General features: G+C 39.0%; 1 protein-coding gene across 1 annotated transcript in view; it reads right to left on the reverse strand.

The window, feature by feature from the left end:
* Positions 1-2,226: 2,226 nt before the first annotated feature.
* The window catches only part of LOC148098546 (uncharacterized), a 35,811-nt gene continuing 24,955 nt past the window's right edge, over positions 2,227-13,082 (reverse strand). The window contains exons 4-7 of the mRNA XM_087852525.1: positions 3,464-3,649; positions 3,305-3,381; positions 2,384-3,095; positions 2,227-2,238 (exon numbers count right to left, since the gene is read on the reverse strand). Coding sequence (XP_087708651.1) covers positions 2,227-2,238; positions 2,384-3,095; positions 3,305-3,381; positions 3,464-3,649 — 987 coding nt within the window. The remainder of the gene's footprint in view (positions 2,239-2,383; positions 3,096-3,304; positions 3,382-3,463; positions 3,650-13,082) is intronic.

A 13,082-nucleotide genomic window follows, 5' to 3' on the forward strand; every position in this document is an offset into this window, starting at 1 on the left:
GACTTTTGTTGTGATTTGGCGCTATATAAATAAAATTGAATTGAATTGAATTGAATTGATGGTAGATAAGGTCTTCCTAATCACCGATTGTTGTAAATGCAAAGTGTACTGCCCACCTTTTCTATCTAAGCAGAAGCAGATGCCAGCATACCAGGTTACGGAGACGCAGGCCATAGCCAGACTCAGGGTGCCTGAGTCATTAGGAGGATCAAACAGAACAAACTTTTTGATAGCATCATTACCATATCCCATGTTTACAACATCAACCAACTGTTTGCAGTAGCATGTATGCTGTCAAATTACCAGAACACAGCATTAGTTAAAAAATGGGTTAAGTGAGACAAGATGGATTTTTCCCAAGACACCAGTGCCAGTACAAGTAACTTATGGAAAATGACCTGCAGCTGAGGCCACTACAGTTGCATTTCTTCCTTCTCAGCTGACAATACTTGATTACAGAACTGGTACTTGAGTGCTGATAGTTGAGTTTCAGTTATTGATAATTCAAATTCATTGCAAATGTTGAATGTTAATAATACTGTTTAATTATACTACTATATTACTATTCAGATTCAACAAAATTGTTTATCAAAATTATAAAGTAAATCACTAAATCGTTTTAAAATCATAAGTGACATTGAGCTTTTGTAACATCAAAAATACCATTTGTCATTTTCTACATTCAGTTGTGTTATTGTCTTAGGGATGGAGTTTTAAATACTTACCATGTAAATAAGTTCTGCACAAATTCAATGTTTTAATGTGTGTTTTTAAAAAATGAAATTGATGCCATTGCTTAAATAACAGTTTATTGATTTCACATAAAAGTAACATGTAACAACAAAAGAATTCATGAAATATATTGCAAATAAAACATCAGTTATTTTGTTCCAGCCAGCCTGAAGGATCTGTTTTCCTTTTTGCTATGTTTTCACTGTTCATTTTTCCAAACACAGGTATCTTGGCATATATAGGTAAAAAAAGAAATAGTCTGCCTTTTCTCTGATTACATTGTGCACATCTGTATCCATGTATATTCTTTGCACTAGGTCAGGGGTCTGCAACCTTTTACACCCAAAGAGCCATTTGGACTCGGTTTCCACGCAAAAGAAAACACTGGGAGCCGCAAATACTTTTTGACATCTAAAATGAAGATAACACTGTATATATTGTTTTTTACCTTTATGCTTTGTGTGAACAACTAAGGTGTGTTGCTTATGAAATCCATGAAGTGCTACAGAGAAAATTACATTTTATTTATGTAATCAACACATTTTGAACTCTTAAAGAAATATAACAAAAGGAAAGACACCAACCTGAACTAAAATGATCCATGTAGCAAACAAAAACTGTTCTCAGCCACCACCCTTATATCGCCTTTGGGCTGTTGGAGCCTTGACCTGACTTTTAAAAAATAATTGGTAAAAAAGCACTATGCTGCTGAAAAATTAAAAATAGATATTTGCAAAATTCTGCCTAAATATGTATTTTACCAGGTTAATGCGTGCGGTGGGGCGTGGTCTGCAGCGCTGCTGCAGGGGAGGCGGACGCACCTGAGCCACACCCGCAATCATGCCTCGCTGCCTTTACGTCTGCGCTATCTGTGCTGTTGTGTTGTTGGTGGTGTATGTCGGGCTGTGAGGTGAAAAGCTATAGCCAGCTGTATGCGTACAGCAAACGTGTGTGAAAAGTGGTCAATAAAGAGATGCTGAAAAGCGTGTTCATGCAAACATCGTCGGTCTGCCGTGATATGTTTACAATAAGACTTATGGTCCCGAACCTCTGCGCACAGCGTCTGCTAATCGGGGCTGTACGAAGTCAGTTTACGCAGGACTGTAAGCTGTCATCTGTCAGGCGTGAGCGGTGTTTGTCTTTAACATAGTTCATGGTGGAGCTGCCGACATAATGTGGATCAGAAGATCCATAACTGGCCTACCTGGGGTTGAAAGTCTCGATAAATGCACGGCGTTTCGGCGGGTACACCGGCTTCCGCGAGTGTGACGCTTATTTTGAGCGATGAAAAAATAATAGAATATAATTTTATTTTTATATTTCAATATCACAATAATCTTCCAATTTAGAACTACAAGTTAAAAAAAAGAACTAAACACAAATAAAATACACTTCAGCTAAATACTAATTTATTTTCCCAAACCACGCGGAGCCGCAGTATAAGGACTAAAGAGCCGCATGCGGCTCTGGAGCCGCAGGTTGCCGACCCCTGCACTAGGTAGTCCTCTTGTGCCCACACAACTAAGTCACACCACTGCATCCCACTGATGAGCAGTTGTCCTTGGACTTGCCAGTAATATGCGTGGCTCTTTTTCAGTTTAGGGGTACCACATTCCATCTGCACATATCTGCAGTCAATAAAGTTTTGTACATTGGGACATTTGAATTCGACGAAGCCAAACTGGGGGTATTCATTGGGGTCAAAAACAACACCATCAGGAGATGCAGCAAGCCAGGGGGCAATGGGGTGAATGACCAGACCACAGTGTGAGTAGTTAACATTCATTAGCCTACTATACTCTGCTGCTATTGCAGGCTCCATCTCAGTTCCTCTCCTCATGTCTGCTGTCTGCCTTGTTCCCTTCAATATACGCTCTGCTAGTGACTCTGCCGAGCTCTGGCCTCTGACGTGACACACCTCCCGAAACCTAGAAGCAGTCACTCTGGGCCTGCGGAGCTGATGCCACTCAGACGAAGAGCTTTGCTCACGTGTAGCTTCCTCTATTTTGTGAGCCATTTCCAGAGTTACAGACAAGCTTTTCAGATGCAGAAGCTCTTCTTCTGAGCACACAAACACACAATCTGATGGCAAGATGTCATACCCCTCCAGAGGCAAGTGCGGTGTTGGTGGTGCATTACGGTGTAGTGTGATGTACCGGGCTGTCAAAACCGGCTGCTGATATGACAGAACACCGCCCTCCTGCACCAGCCCAAAGGCACTTTCCACAAGGGGCTTGTCAGGTCTCATGTTCATTGTGGTCACAAGTGGCCTGTCCTCAATATTAAATTTTGCATATGCCTCCGTTATTCTGAACAAGCAGGGATCTGGTAACGGACCCACCATGCCTCTGTAGAAGCCACTCCTAAAGAAAACATCAATGACAATAATGTAAGGAAGAAGGTTATTATACTGAACAACAACTAAACTAAAAACTAAAAGGTGTAAAACAGTGGTGCATATGTTAGAGACCGGGATGTATAAGTGTAATGTTGTATGTAAATTAATACCTATTCTGACAAATAGCAACATACATTTGTAACACACGAAACCAAATTTTACAAATCTAATTACCATACTCCAGTCTGGGCCATCCTATTTGGTACCGGCTTAGTGAAGATCATGGACTTGATGGGTCCTGGCTTCACACCCTAACAGAAGACACATTTACTATGGATGGTGTTGCTGTTGATATGTAAACTAAATCAAAAACTTTAACCTCATTTAAATTACCACTGTCCGTGGCTTGTGCCATTGCTGTTCAGATTCCGTGCAGCTATGCACAGGGGGGACAACCGGCACTCTGAGTTGTGAGTAGTGTGCTGTTTGGAAGAGCAATGCCACTGTGTGATTGCACATAACAGCGCCTGCCACGCAGGAGCACTGGCTATGTGTCACCAGGGCTATGTGTCGCCAGGGCTATGCACTGGCGATGAATCCAGAAGCTTAATCTAAGAAGAAAGAACGAAAATTAAAAATGTAACATCATCTTCATGGAAGAGCTGAACAGGAACATAGTTCAGTTTTATGGTTACGTACCCTCCTGAATGCTTAGTGTTTCCTTCTCTCCCTATTAAAACAACTTAACCATTCTTGATAACTGTAATAACTTAGATTGTGTATATTTGCAGTATTAACTTGTTGTCAAATGTTTCTGATCACCCAATCACACGTTGATTAAACTATCTGACTAGTCAAATTAGGAGTGATAAAGCAGGGAGACAAGTTGATGGGCCTTTAGGAATGAACTTAATGAACTTAACTAATGCTTAAATGAACTGAACCCCACTGAACGGGGATTAACAACTTTACACAGCTTCCTGCCTACACTTAGTATGTGTGGTGCCTCACTCTTCCTCATTGACCTGTAGCACAGGGCTCTCACACCGACCTCCCCTGACAACCTGTCTTTATTGGACACTGAATAAAGATACAAGTACCATTAGCATTATTTCTGTATTACTCATGTCAGCACGTCTTAAACATATATACTTTACACTTAGCAAGCATACCATTAGGTAGTTAACTACCTCCTTAGTTAGCTACTTGTAGAAATGTTTAGCTTATTTTAGAGTTTAAAAATGTGTTAACATAGAATGTAGAATTATTGTAGAGACACTGACACTGCCCTCAATGTAATAAAGGCCAGACTGTGTCATGAACTTAGGAGTAGATTGTAGAAGACCCCTCCCCCAGTTGAACTGTGAAAGGTCTCAACATTTGTAACTGGATAACTGTGGTCTGGAGGGGAGATGGGTTTTATGACCTCTAGGGAGTCACCTACACCCACAGTGTTTTAACTGTCACGCACACTCACTCACGTGCACACACATACACACAGGTATGCGTACACAGTCACACACGAGCACCCACATAGACACAGACACAGAGTTTGCAGCACACCGTGGGGGGTGGGGGGTGGGGTGGGGGGGGGTTATGATGGGGACGCCTCTATAAAGCTGGCTGTAACTAACAAAGGGGTGAAGATTTTGCAGAGGGACACACCGGCCTCGTCTTCCCTTCTAGAAGTGCATGCTCAAATGAAGATGAATAAAGATGAATAAAAGTTTTGTGAAAATGACTACTGAGTTCCGGTGCCGTCTCTGGAAGTTTCGACGAATAAAAGAACCGGGGTGAAACTGATTTCGCAACACTACCTAACGCTATTATAACAGTGTCTAACAACAAAAGTGACATTAGTTAAGAAAACCTCAACTATAGTTTCGGACAACATAAAACACCGTTTAAGAAAACATGTAATGTAGAGAATTGACATCAAATGAAGGACATAGCGGAGTAACGTAGTGTTTGCATTTGACGTTAGCTAGCGTTTCTTTGTCGGTTAATTTACGTTTTCTTACTCAAAGGAGCTTGCAAAGAAAAGCGTCTGGACTTCTTTAAGTTACTTGAAGACGTTTCACCTCTCATCCGAGAGGCTTCTTCAGTTCAAGAAGAACTGAAGAAGCCTCTCGGATGAGAGAGTATATGTATATATTATGTGTGTGTGTGTATATATATATATATATATATATATATATATATATATATATATATATATATACATATATATATATCCTATATCTATATGAAATGCTATAGACCTGAAGATGCTAATACTCTACGAATAGCCCTACTGTAAGTTAGAGGACTGGATCTTCCTCAAAAAGCGGAGAAGATGTTTATTATTATGGATGTCATTTTAGAAAAAGCATTGCATGATTATTAGATAAATTGAAATCATTCAGCCTATAGCACAGAAACAAGCAAATATCATGGGTAATAACATACAAAGTCAATAATAAAGACAGTTTTAGTATAGTATGTAAATGTATTTAAGGTATAAAAACTTAAATGAAATGGGACCACTGAGAGATCATGATTATGACTTGGCTTTCATGGGAACACCTCTGTTTCTGTGTTGCATGACACAAAAACATGGACTACGGACGTAGTCCATGTTTTTTCAAACGAAAACGCATTAGTGTGGACACACTAATGCGTTTTCGTTTGAAGAGACATACCCTAAAAGACTGGCAGCTGTAATTGCAGCAAAAGGTGGTTCTATAAAGTATTGACTCAGGGGGCTGAATAATTACGCACACTCCACTTTTCAGTTATTTATTTGTAAAAAATGTTTGGAATCATGTATGATTTTCGTTCCACTTCTCACGTGTACACCACTTTGTAATGGTCTTTCACGTGGAATTCCAATAAAATTGATTTATGTTTGTGGCTGTAATGTGACAAAATGTGGACAATTATCACCTAATTCTGTCGTTCCAGGGAGCTGTGTGAAACTTTTGGGCCTATTTGTAGCTCATCGTTTCAGGTCTCTTGGCTACAGCCGAAATGCTTCTGAGGAGAATGTAAAAAATATGTTTTGGCCCAAATGGTGTTAGGCGCTAATTTTCAGATAGCAAATCTCACTAAACTATTCGTGTAGTTTTGATGTAACTGGATTTGTATAAACAGGACTTGTATCAATTATGAGAAAATTTTTTAATTTATTTAACCAGAATTTGACCTTCCTAGAAGTGGGGAACTTAAAATGCTATTGCTATGTTATTTCTTTAAGCACATTAAAATGTCCCTCAATTATTATTATTATTATTTTTTCATTTTCTTCCCTTACGATTACAATGAAAGTACTGTAAAAGTATTCAATTTAATTAAATTCAATTTTATTTATATAGCGCCAAATCACAACAAAAGTCGCCTCGAGGCGCTTCATAGATACAGAGAAAAACCCAACAATCATATGACCCCCTATGAGCAAGCACTTTGGCGAAAGTGGGAAGGAAAAACTCCCTTTTAACAGGAAGAAACCTCCGGCAGAACCAGGCTCAGGGATGGGCGGCCATCTGCTGCGACCGGTTGGGGTGAGAGAAGGAAGACAGGATAAAAGACATGCTGTGGAAGAGAGACAGAGGTTAATAACAGATATGATTCAGCCACAGGGGTGGCTGTAGCTCAGGTGGCAGAGCAGGTCAGCCACTAATCAGAAGGTCGGTGGTTTGATCCCAGGCTGCCTCTTGGCTGCATGCCAAATATCCTTGGGCAAGATACTAACCTCATGTTTGCCTACTGGTGGTGGTCAGAGGGCCTGGTGGCGCCAGGTCTGGCAGCCTCGGCTCTGTCAGTGCGCCCCAGGGCAGCTGTGGCTACAATGTAGCTTGCCATCGTGAATGTGTGTGTGAATGACTGAATGTAGTGTGAAGCGCTTTGGGGTCCTTAGGGACCAGAAAAGTGCTATACAAATGCAGGCCATTTACCATTTACTCGCCTACAGTAGTGGCTGTGGGAACTATTGCACTGTTATTTCATATGAATGCATATGATACTATTATTATCTTCATATTATATTATATTATGATTTAAAATTATAATATTTTTTGCAGAATTGTACAAATACGTTATTAATCAAATTATCAACACATATTAGTTAAAACGTATGACATATGAGTTAAAACTCACACATAAAGCTAAAGTGTTTCTTGATAAAAATGTTGCCATTACATCATTAAGTCTGACAGCAAACAGGTCACATGTTTTGGGGTTCTGTTGTGTGTTGTGACAAAACCCATTTGAAAACAGTCAGGTGCTCTCTGTTTACAGATGTATCCACTTTTACATCAGTCTCTCCTCCTGCAGCAGCACTATTTTTTAACAGCTGGTGGAAGCCGACATGCTGCTGAGCTGCACAGTCAGTAAGGTGTGTTTACATGTATTGTTAAGAGGCCTGTCATGTTTTTTCTTATTCATTGTTGAAGATATGATGTAACCTTTATGAAACACAGACACATTTGCCCTGCATGTCCATGTATCATGAGTTTTCTAAGAACAAAGCAGTAGTTTTAAAATCGGTAACACTTTAGAATAATGTCACACTAATAAGCATCAGTCAGGTACTAGTAAGGAGCATTACTCCTCCTTAGTATGTCATTTATAAATATAGATATAAATGTCTCTTCTTTTTTAATAAACTGTCTAAATAAGTATTTACATGCACATTTACATATATAATGATTAAGATATGAGCAAATTATGAGTGTCTTAATAGAGATTTTATTAATACTCATTTTAATAGTAAAATTCATGATTAATAAGGCAGTTACTAGTTGTTAGTTAAGCAAGCCATCTAAAGTGGGGACTTTGCCTTATAAAGCATTTATAAGCATTTAATAAAAATGAAAGTACCTCAAGACTCAGCTACAGTCATAACAGAAAAATGACACAGACCACCCATAAAGAGGGAAAATATTTATTTCCAAATGCAAACATATTGCATTTGAGTTTGCAGATAACATAATGATATAGTTTGTGTAGTGTGAAGTCAGGGAGAATGCCAGGGTTGCACTTCAAAGCAAAAGGATACACACTCGGAGGGCGTAAGTTATATTTACTGCTGCTATGGTTGTTTTAAACGTTCAGATAATGTAGTTTATTTCTGCCTTTCTTTGTTCTTGATGCTAGGTTGCTTCATTCATGTGTTACACCTTTTACAGCTACAGGGTCTTCCTGATGCAAACATCCTGATATCTAACAAACCACAGGACAGCTAAACCTCAGGAATGAACTAAGGAATTCCCAGAGACATTTTCCTGCATTATCAGTTTAAGAGTTATCAAGTCTATCACACCAGTATTAATCCAACACCATTAGTAACGTTGGTGACCATGCTTGGAATGATCCGCCAACCCATTTTTTACATCACAGATGTGCTTCTGGCAAATATGCAGCAACTGAATTAAGTTTTCTTGTCAATACAAACCAAACCCATATAATTAGCTTCTTGAATCTATGCCACACAGAATTAAAGCAAATCTGACAGCAGAATTGAACCCAGTAGTAACAAGGTGTATCTAATGAAGTGGCCAGTGAGATTCATTGCTTTCTTTTACATAGGGATGCATTACGATTTTTAAAAATGTCTCACATTGCCCCATAAATACAGGTTTGCTTTGAAGTTGCCTTATAGCAGTCTTCCTCAACTACTTGGCTTGGCTAAATTTTGTAGATGCTAATATACTTTTATACTTGTTCAGACCTATATGTGCATAAGCTTTATGCGAAAATGACATGTAAACATGTAAACAAACTGAATGCTAGTATTGAGTTAAAATTCTGCAGTCAGTACTCTATTACCATTATTCAACAATTTTGCATTTAAATATCCAAGCTTTAGTCTTAAGAAAACAATCAATAAAAGCAAACTGTGCAAACAATTTGTTTTGTTTTTTACTCATGGATTGTCCTATAATTAGCTAAATTTTAAATAGGCCCTTTGCTTCCTATTTCAAACATTCTAATTTTGGAATGGATGATGGACTTGGTGGACAGAAATAGATGGCAGGCAGACTTTTTTTTTGTCACTGCATTATCCTCTTCTTTCTTCATAAAACACCAAGCGATAAAGTATACAGTCAGCTGTACGCCCGAGACAGGGACATAGCAGGGGAGCTGCGGCATGAGGAACGATAGAGACTGTGTGATGAAATAAGTCATGAGAGAAAATATCTCAGAGGAATCCATCATTCTTGTCTTTGCTTTTTCTTTTGGGATGTTTTAATGCTGTCACTGAGAGTTTGTTAAAAAAAAAAGCTTGGAAGAATAATGAAAGGCTCAGAAAAAATTTGGCTCTGTGATATTCATTACTGATGTCATTATGCACAAAAAACTGAAGTATTTTAATTTTGACTATGTTAATGAGTCATTTAGATTGGGTTTGCTCGGGATCTATAGCACACATAAATCAAATCTTTTGATAGCAGTTGTTCCCAACTGCTACGCTAGCAGTTAACCCTAAAAGGCTAACCTCATAAGTGTTTACAGTGTGTTTACTGAGCTACAGCCACTATGGGGTGGCTGTAGCTCAGGTGGCAGAGCAGGTCAGCCACTAACCAGCACATATTAGTTATTAGTTTGAGTCCCAGTTTTCACATACATAGGAGAAATAATAAGAAAATATATATGAAAGGACTTGTATGGAATGATATTTATGTCATAACATATGCACGAGCAAAAATATCTGACCAAATAATTTCATTTCACAGGCACAATTAAATTCCTTGCGCATAACTTCAACAAACCGCTCCTGTAGAACTCGGCAGCCACGTGCACAAAGAAGACAGTGCACACGTGAGCATGTAATTGGTCACCTTGACGGACAGTTAAACTGCATTACATTGTGGCAGCGACAGAAACGCTGTTTTTAAACTGTATTTGTTTATATTTTGAAAAATAAAGTTTGCCAAATGAATTATCAACAGTTATGGTTTGCTGTACGGCAGTAGAAATACTGACTACTGTCACAGGATTACTTCACTGCTCAAGAAATCCTTTAAACAGGATGATTCTAAGGCAGTGGTTCCCAAACGTTTTTTGCTGGGCCCCCTTTGTTTTACATGAAAAATGTTGACCCCCCCCCGCGCACACAAACACATCCTCCAACCACACACACCCATATTTTGCTCCATTGCGGTTTATTTCACACCTCAAACATTTAGTAAACAATTAAGCAAATACAAGTAATCTGCAATAAATTACAGGTAGTAAGAAAATAAACTACTAACTCTTTTACGCTACGTCCACACCTACACAGGTATTTTTGAAAACGCAGCTGTTTCGTCCACACGTAAACAGCGTTTTGAATCAGCAAAAACGGAAAATTCCTTTTTTGCGTTTACGTGTGGATGAGGAATACAGAGTTCGTCACGCAACGTCAAAGGTATGTGCCTTTTTTCACATCACGCTGTGCGCCACGTTATTGTTTACATGAGATGAATTGCAGAATGGCAGATAGTCAGATTAACAGTATTTTGTCTCTATCTTCAGGTTTTACACGCTTACATATACACACACGCAGTTACTGTCCCTCTATTTAGAAAGGCAGAGGCTTCACGGTGTAATTATTTTACATGTAGTTGTTTTTTTCCTGTGTAATAATGTTCAACATTGCTATCAATACATTTTTCAAAAAATGCCTCTCTGTGCAAAATGGGTTTAAAAACATAAACAGCTGTGGAATCCTGTTTGTCCATGATTTAGACAGGGGGAACAAATCGTGGCAGGATCAGCCTGATGTTATTTGTATCTCACTGTAACTTTACTGTATAAAGAGCTAACATCTCCAAAATGTCAGGAGTAGTTAGTCATTACAACAAGTGTTTGTGAACTAAAAATCAAGAATGTGGAACACTGTTTATCCGTGATTTGGAGAGCCCAGCGCTGCTCCCGAGGAAGGGAAAACCAATTCTGCAGGGGAGACCTACCTTGGCACTTGTGCAGGTGAAGCCAAAGGGAAGATATGCTTCATTATATTTTCTAGTCTTTGGCTTAAAATGAAGTTGGTTTGGAAACATATTCAGCTATGCTTCATCTCCTGCAGTGTCCAAACCTTGTTTTTTTCCCCTTTTCACACCGCGTCCCCCCCTGCAATGGCTCTGTGCCCCCCCTAGGCGGCGGGCACCACACTTTGGGAAGGTCTGTTCTAAGGCAAGTTCTGAACCCTCTGCACTGCTGTCCCTTTAATCTGTTATACGGTATTACGTAGTTTCTACGATTTAAAAAAAACAAAAAACTTGTAACAACTGTGCATTAATGTTCGCAGAGAGCTACCTGCGAGAGCGTCAAACTGCAGCATTGCGTGGCAAGCTGACACTCGCGTGTTCAATGGCCTATTTGTGGGCGCAGTTGGAGTTCTATGTGCACGGGTTGTTAAATTTACATGCAAGGAATTTAATTAAGCCTGTAAAACGAACTAAGTTGCTCAGATTATGTTTTTGCTTGTGCATACTTATGACATAAATGTCATTCCATAGATTTTGATGCCTGTGTGCTATCTACAGTACACTGGTATGACCTTAGGAAGTGGCAATGCAGCAGATTGTGATTTTGTTTTGATGAGCTGCCAAAGGATGGCAATGCCTTTCTCATCCCTGCAGCCTGTTAAATTAGAACATATTTCTTTCTTTTTTTTTACTACTCATATCCACAAAGGGAATCTCAGCTCTCCCTGCTTCTCTTTGATCTCTGAATAGTGTGGGAGGAAGCTTGGCGATACAGCTTATTCCTTTACATGGAGTGGTGGATTTAATATATTCTGTTACTCCTTTTTAATTTCACCCAAGTTGGCCCCTGATTTATTTATTTATTTTTTTAATGAACTACACCATCTGGGAAGCAGTGTTGTATGGGAGCCCCCGGGAAAGCTGCTCTGTGCCTCAAGAAACCTCCAGCTGACCACAGGTTGGTCTATGGGAGAGGTCAAGGACCAAATCAAGGTGGAAGACACAGCCAGAAGAAAAACCAATAACCATGAAATATCCTTACACTCAGGTGTGTCCCAGGCGAGGATCACTTAACTCGTGGCTTCATACAACTATCAATTTGTTGCTTGGGAGTGATCTGGTTGTCACAATAAAACACAAGCACAGGCTCAAATTACTGCATGGTACAATAAGCAAGTTTAACTCAAAAGCTCTGCAAAATGACATATTGACCAGCCATTAATTCATCTTTAGAATTATTAATAAAGTGTGTCTTTGTCTATAAATATCTTTTGTTCTCTCAGCAAAGAACTGCTCATTATGATTCTAATTTTCTCTTCCCCACCACCTTCATTCACACAATATATTCATATTCAGCTACAATCCAGATTTCCCCTGAAGCAGGTTTCTATTACCTTGTTAACAAGATTAGTCTCCTGTTCTCCTGTTGAATTTATTTCTGACTAAGGAACTGTCAGACCCAGCTGAATACATGGAAGTATTACATTTTTAAAGTAAGGTGTTGAGGATGAAGGTGTTGTTACTTTTTGAAAGCGTATCTAACAAAGGTGTCACGTAGGGGAGTGGGATCTCACACATTGCATGTAGTTATTTAAGTTTACAGAGTGTTGCCCGAGCTTTTAAGAAAACATTTTATATAAAAGATGGAAAAATCCACTTTAACTTCACACATTGATTTCTGGACTCTGCAACATTAGCATTTTGACTGTCACCATAACAGAATTTAAATACAAAATTGACCCTATTCAGAGGAGAAGATGGCGCAAATGCTAGCAAGCTTTTTTAGAAGAGCTGGCAACCCAGAGTGGTTGCTTTTGTCCAAAAAACAAACAAAAATGGTCGTTGATGAAAACTATGGGGAAAATTATTGGTCAGTAAAATTAACACTGTCTGGAAGTGTCTGGCCTTATATACTGTCTGGCCTTATTTATTAGATGACTCACTTAAAATAAAATACAGTAAAAACATAGCTTTTGAAATACCCAAATGAAAACCTTATGTGAGAAGAAATGGACAAATTGAATACAAGACAAGACGATTAAAAAGCTAAAATCTTCTAATAT

The sequence above is a fragment of the Neolamprologus brichardi genome, chromosome 15 (genome assembly GCF_056152115.1).
Source record: "Neolamprologus brichardi isolate AB-2024 chromosome 15, ASM5615211v1, whole genome shotgun sequence".
NCBI classification, from domain to species: Eukaryota; Metazoa; Chordata; class Actinopteri; order Cichliformes; family Cichlidae; genus Neolamprologus; species Neolamprologus brichardi.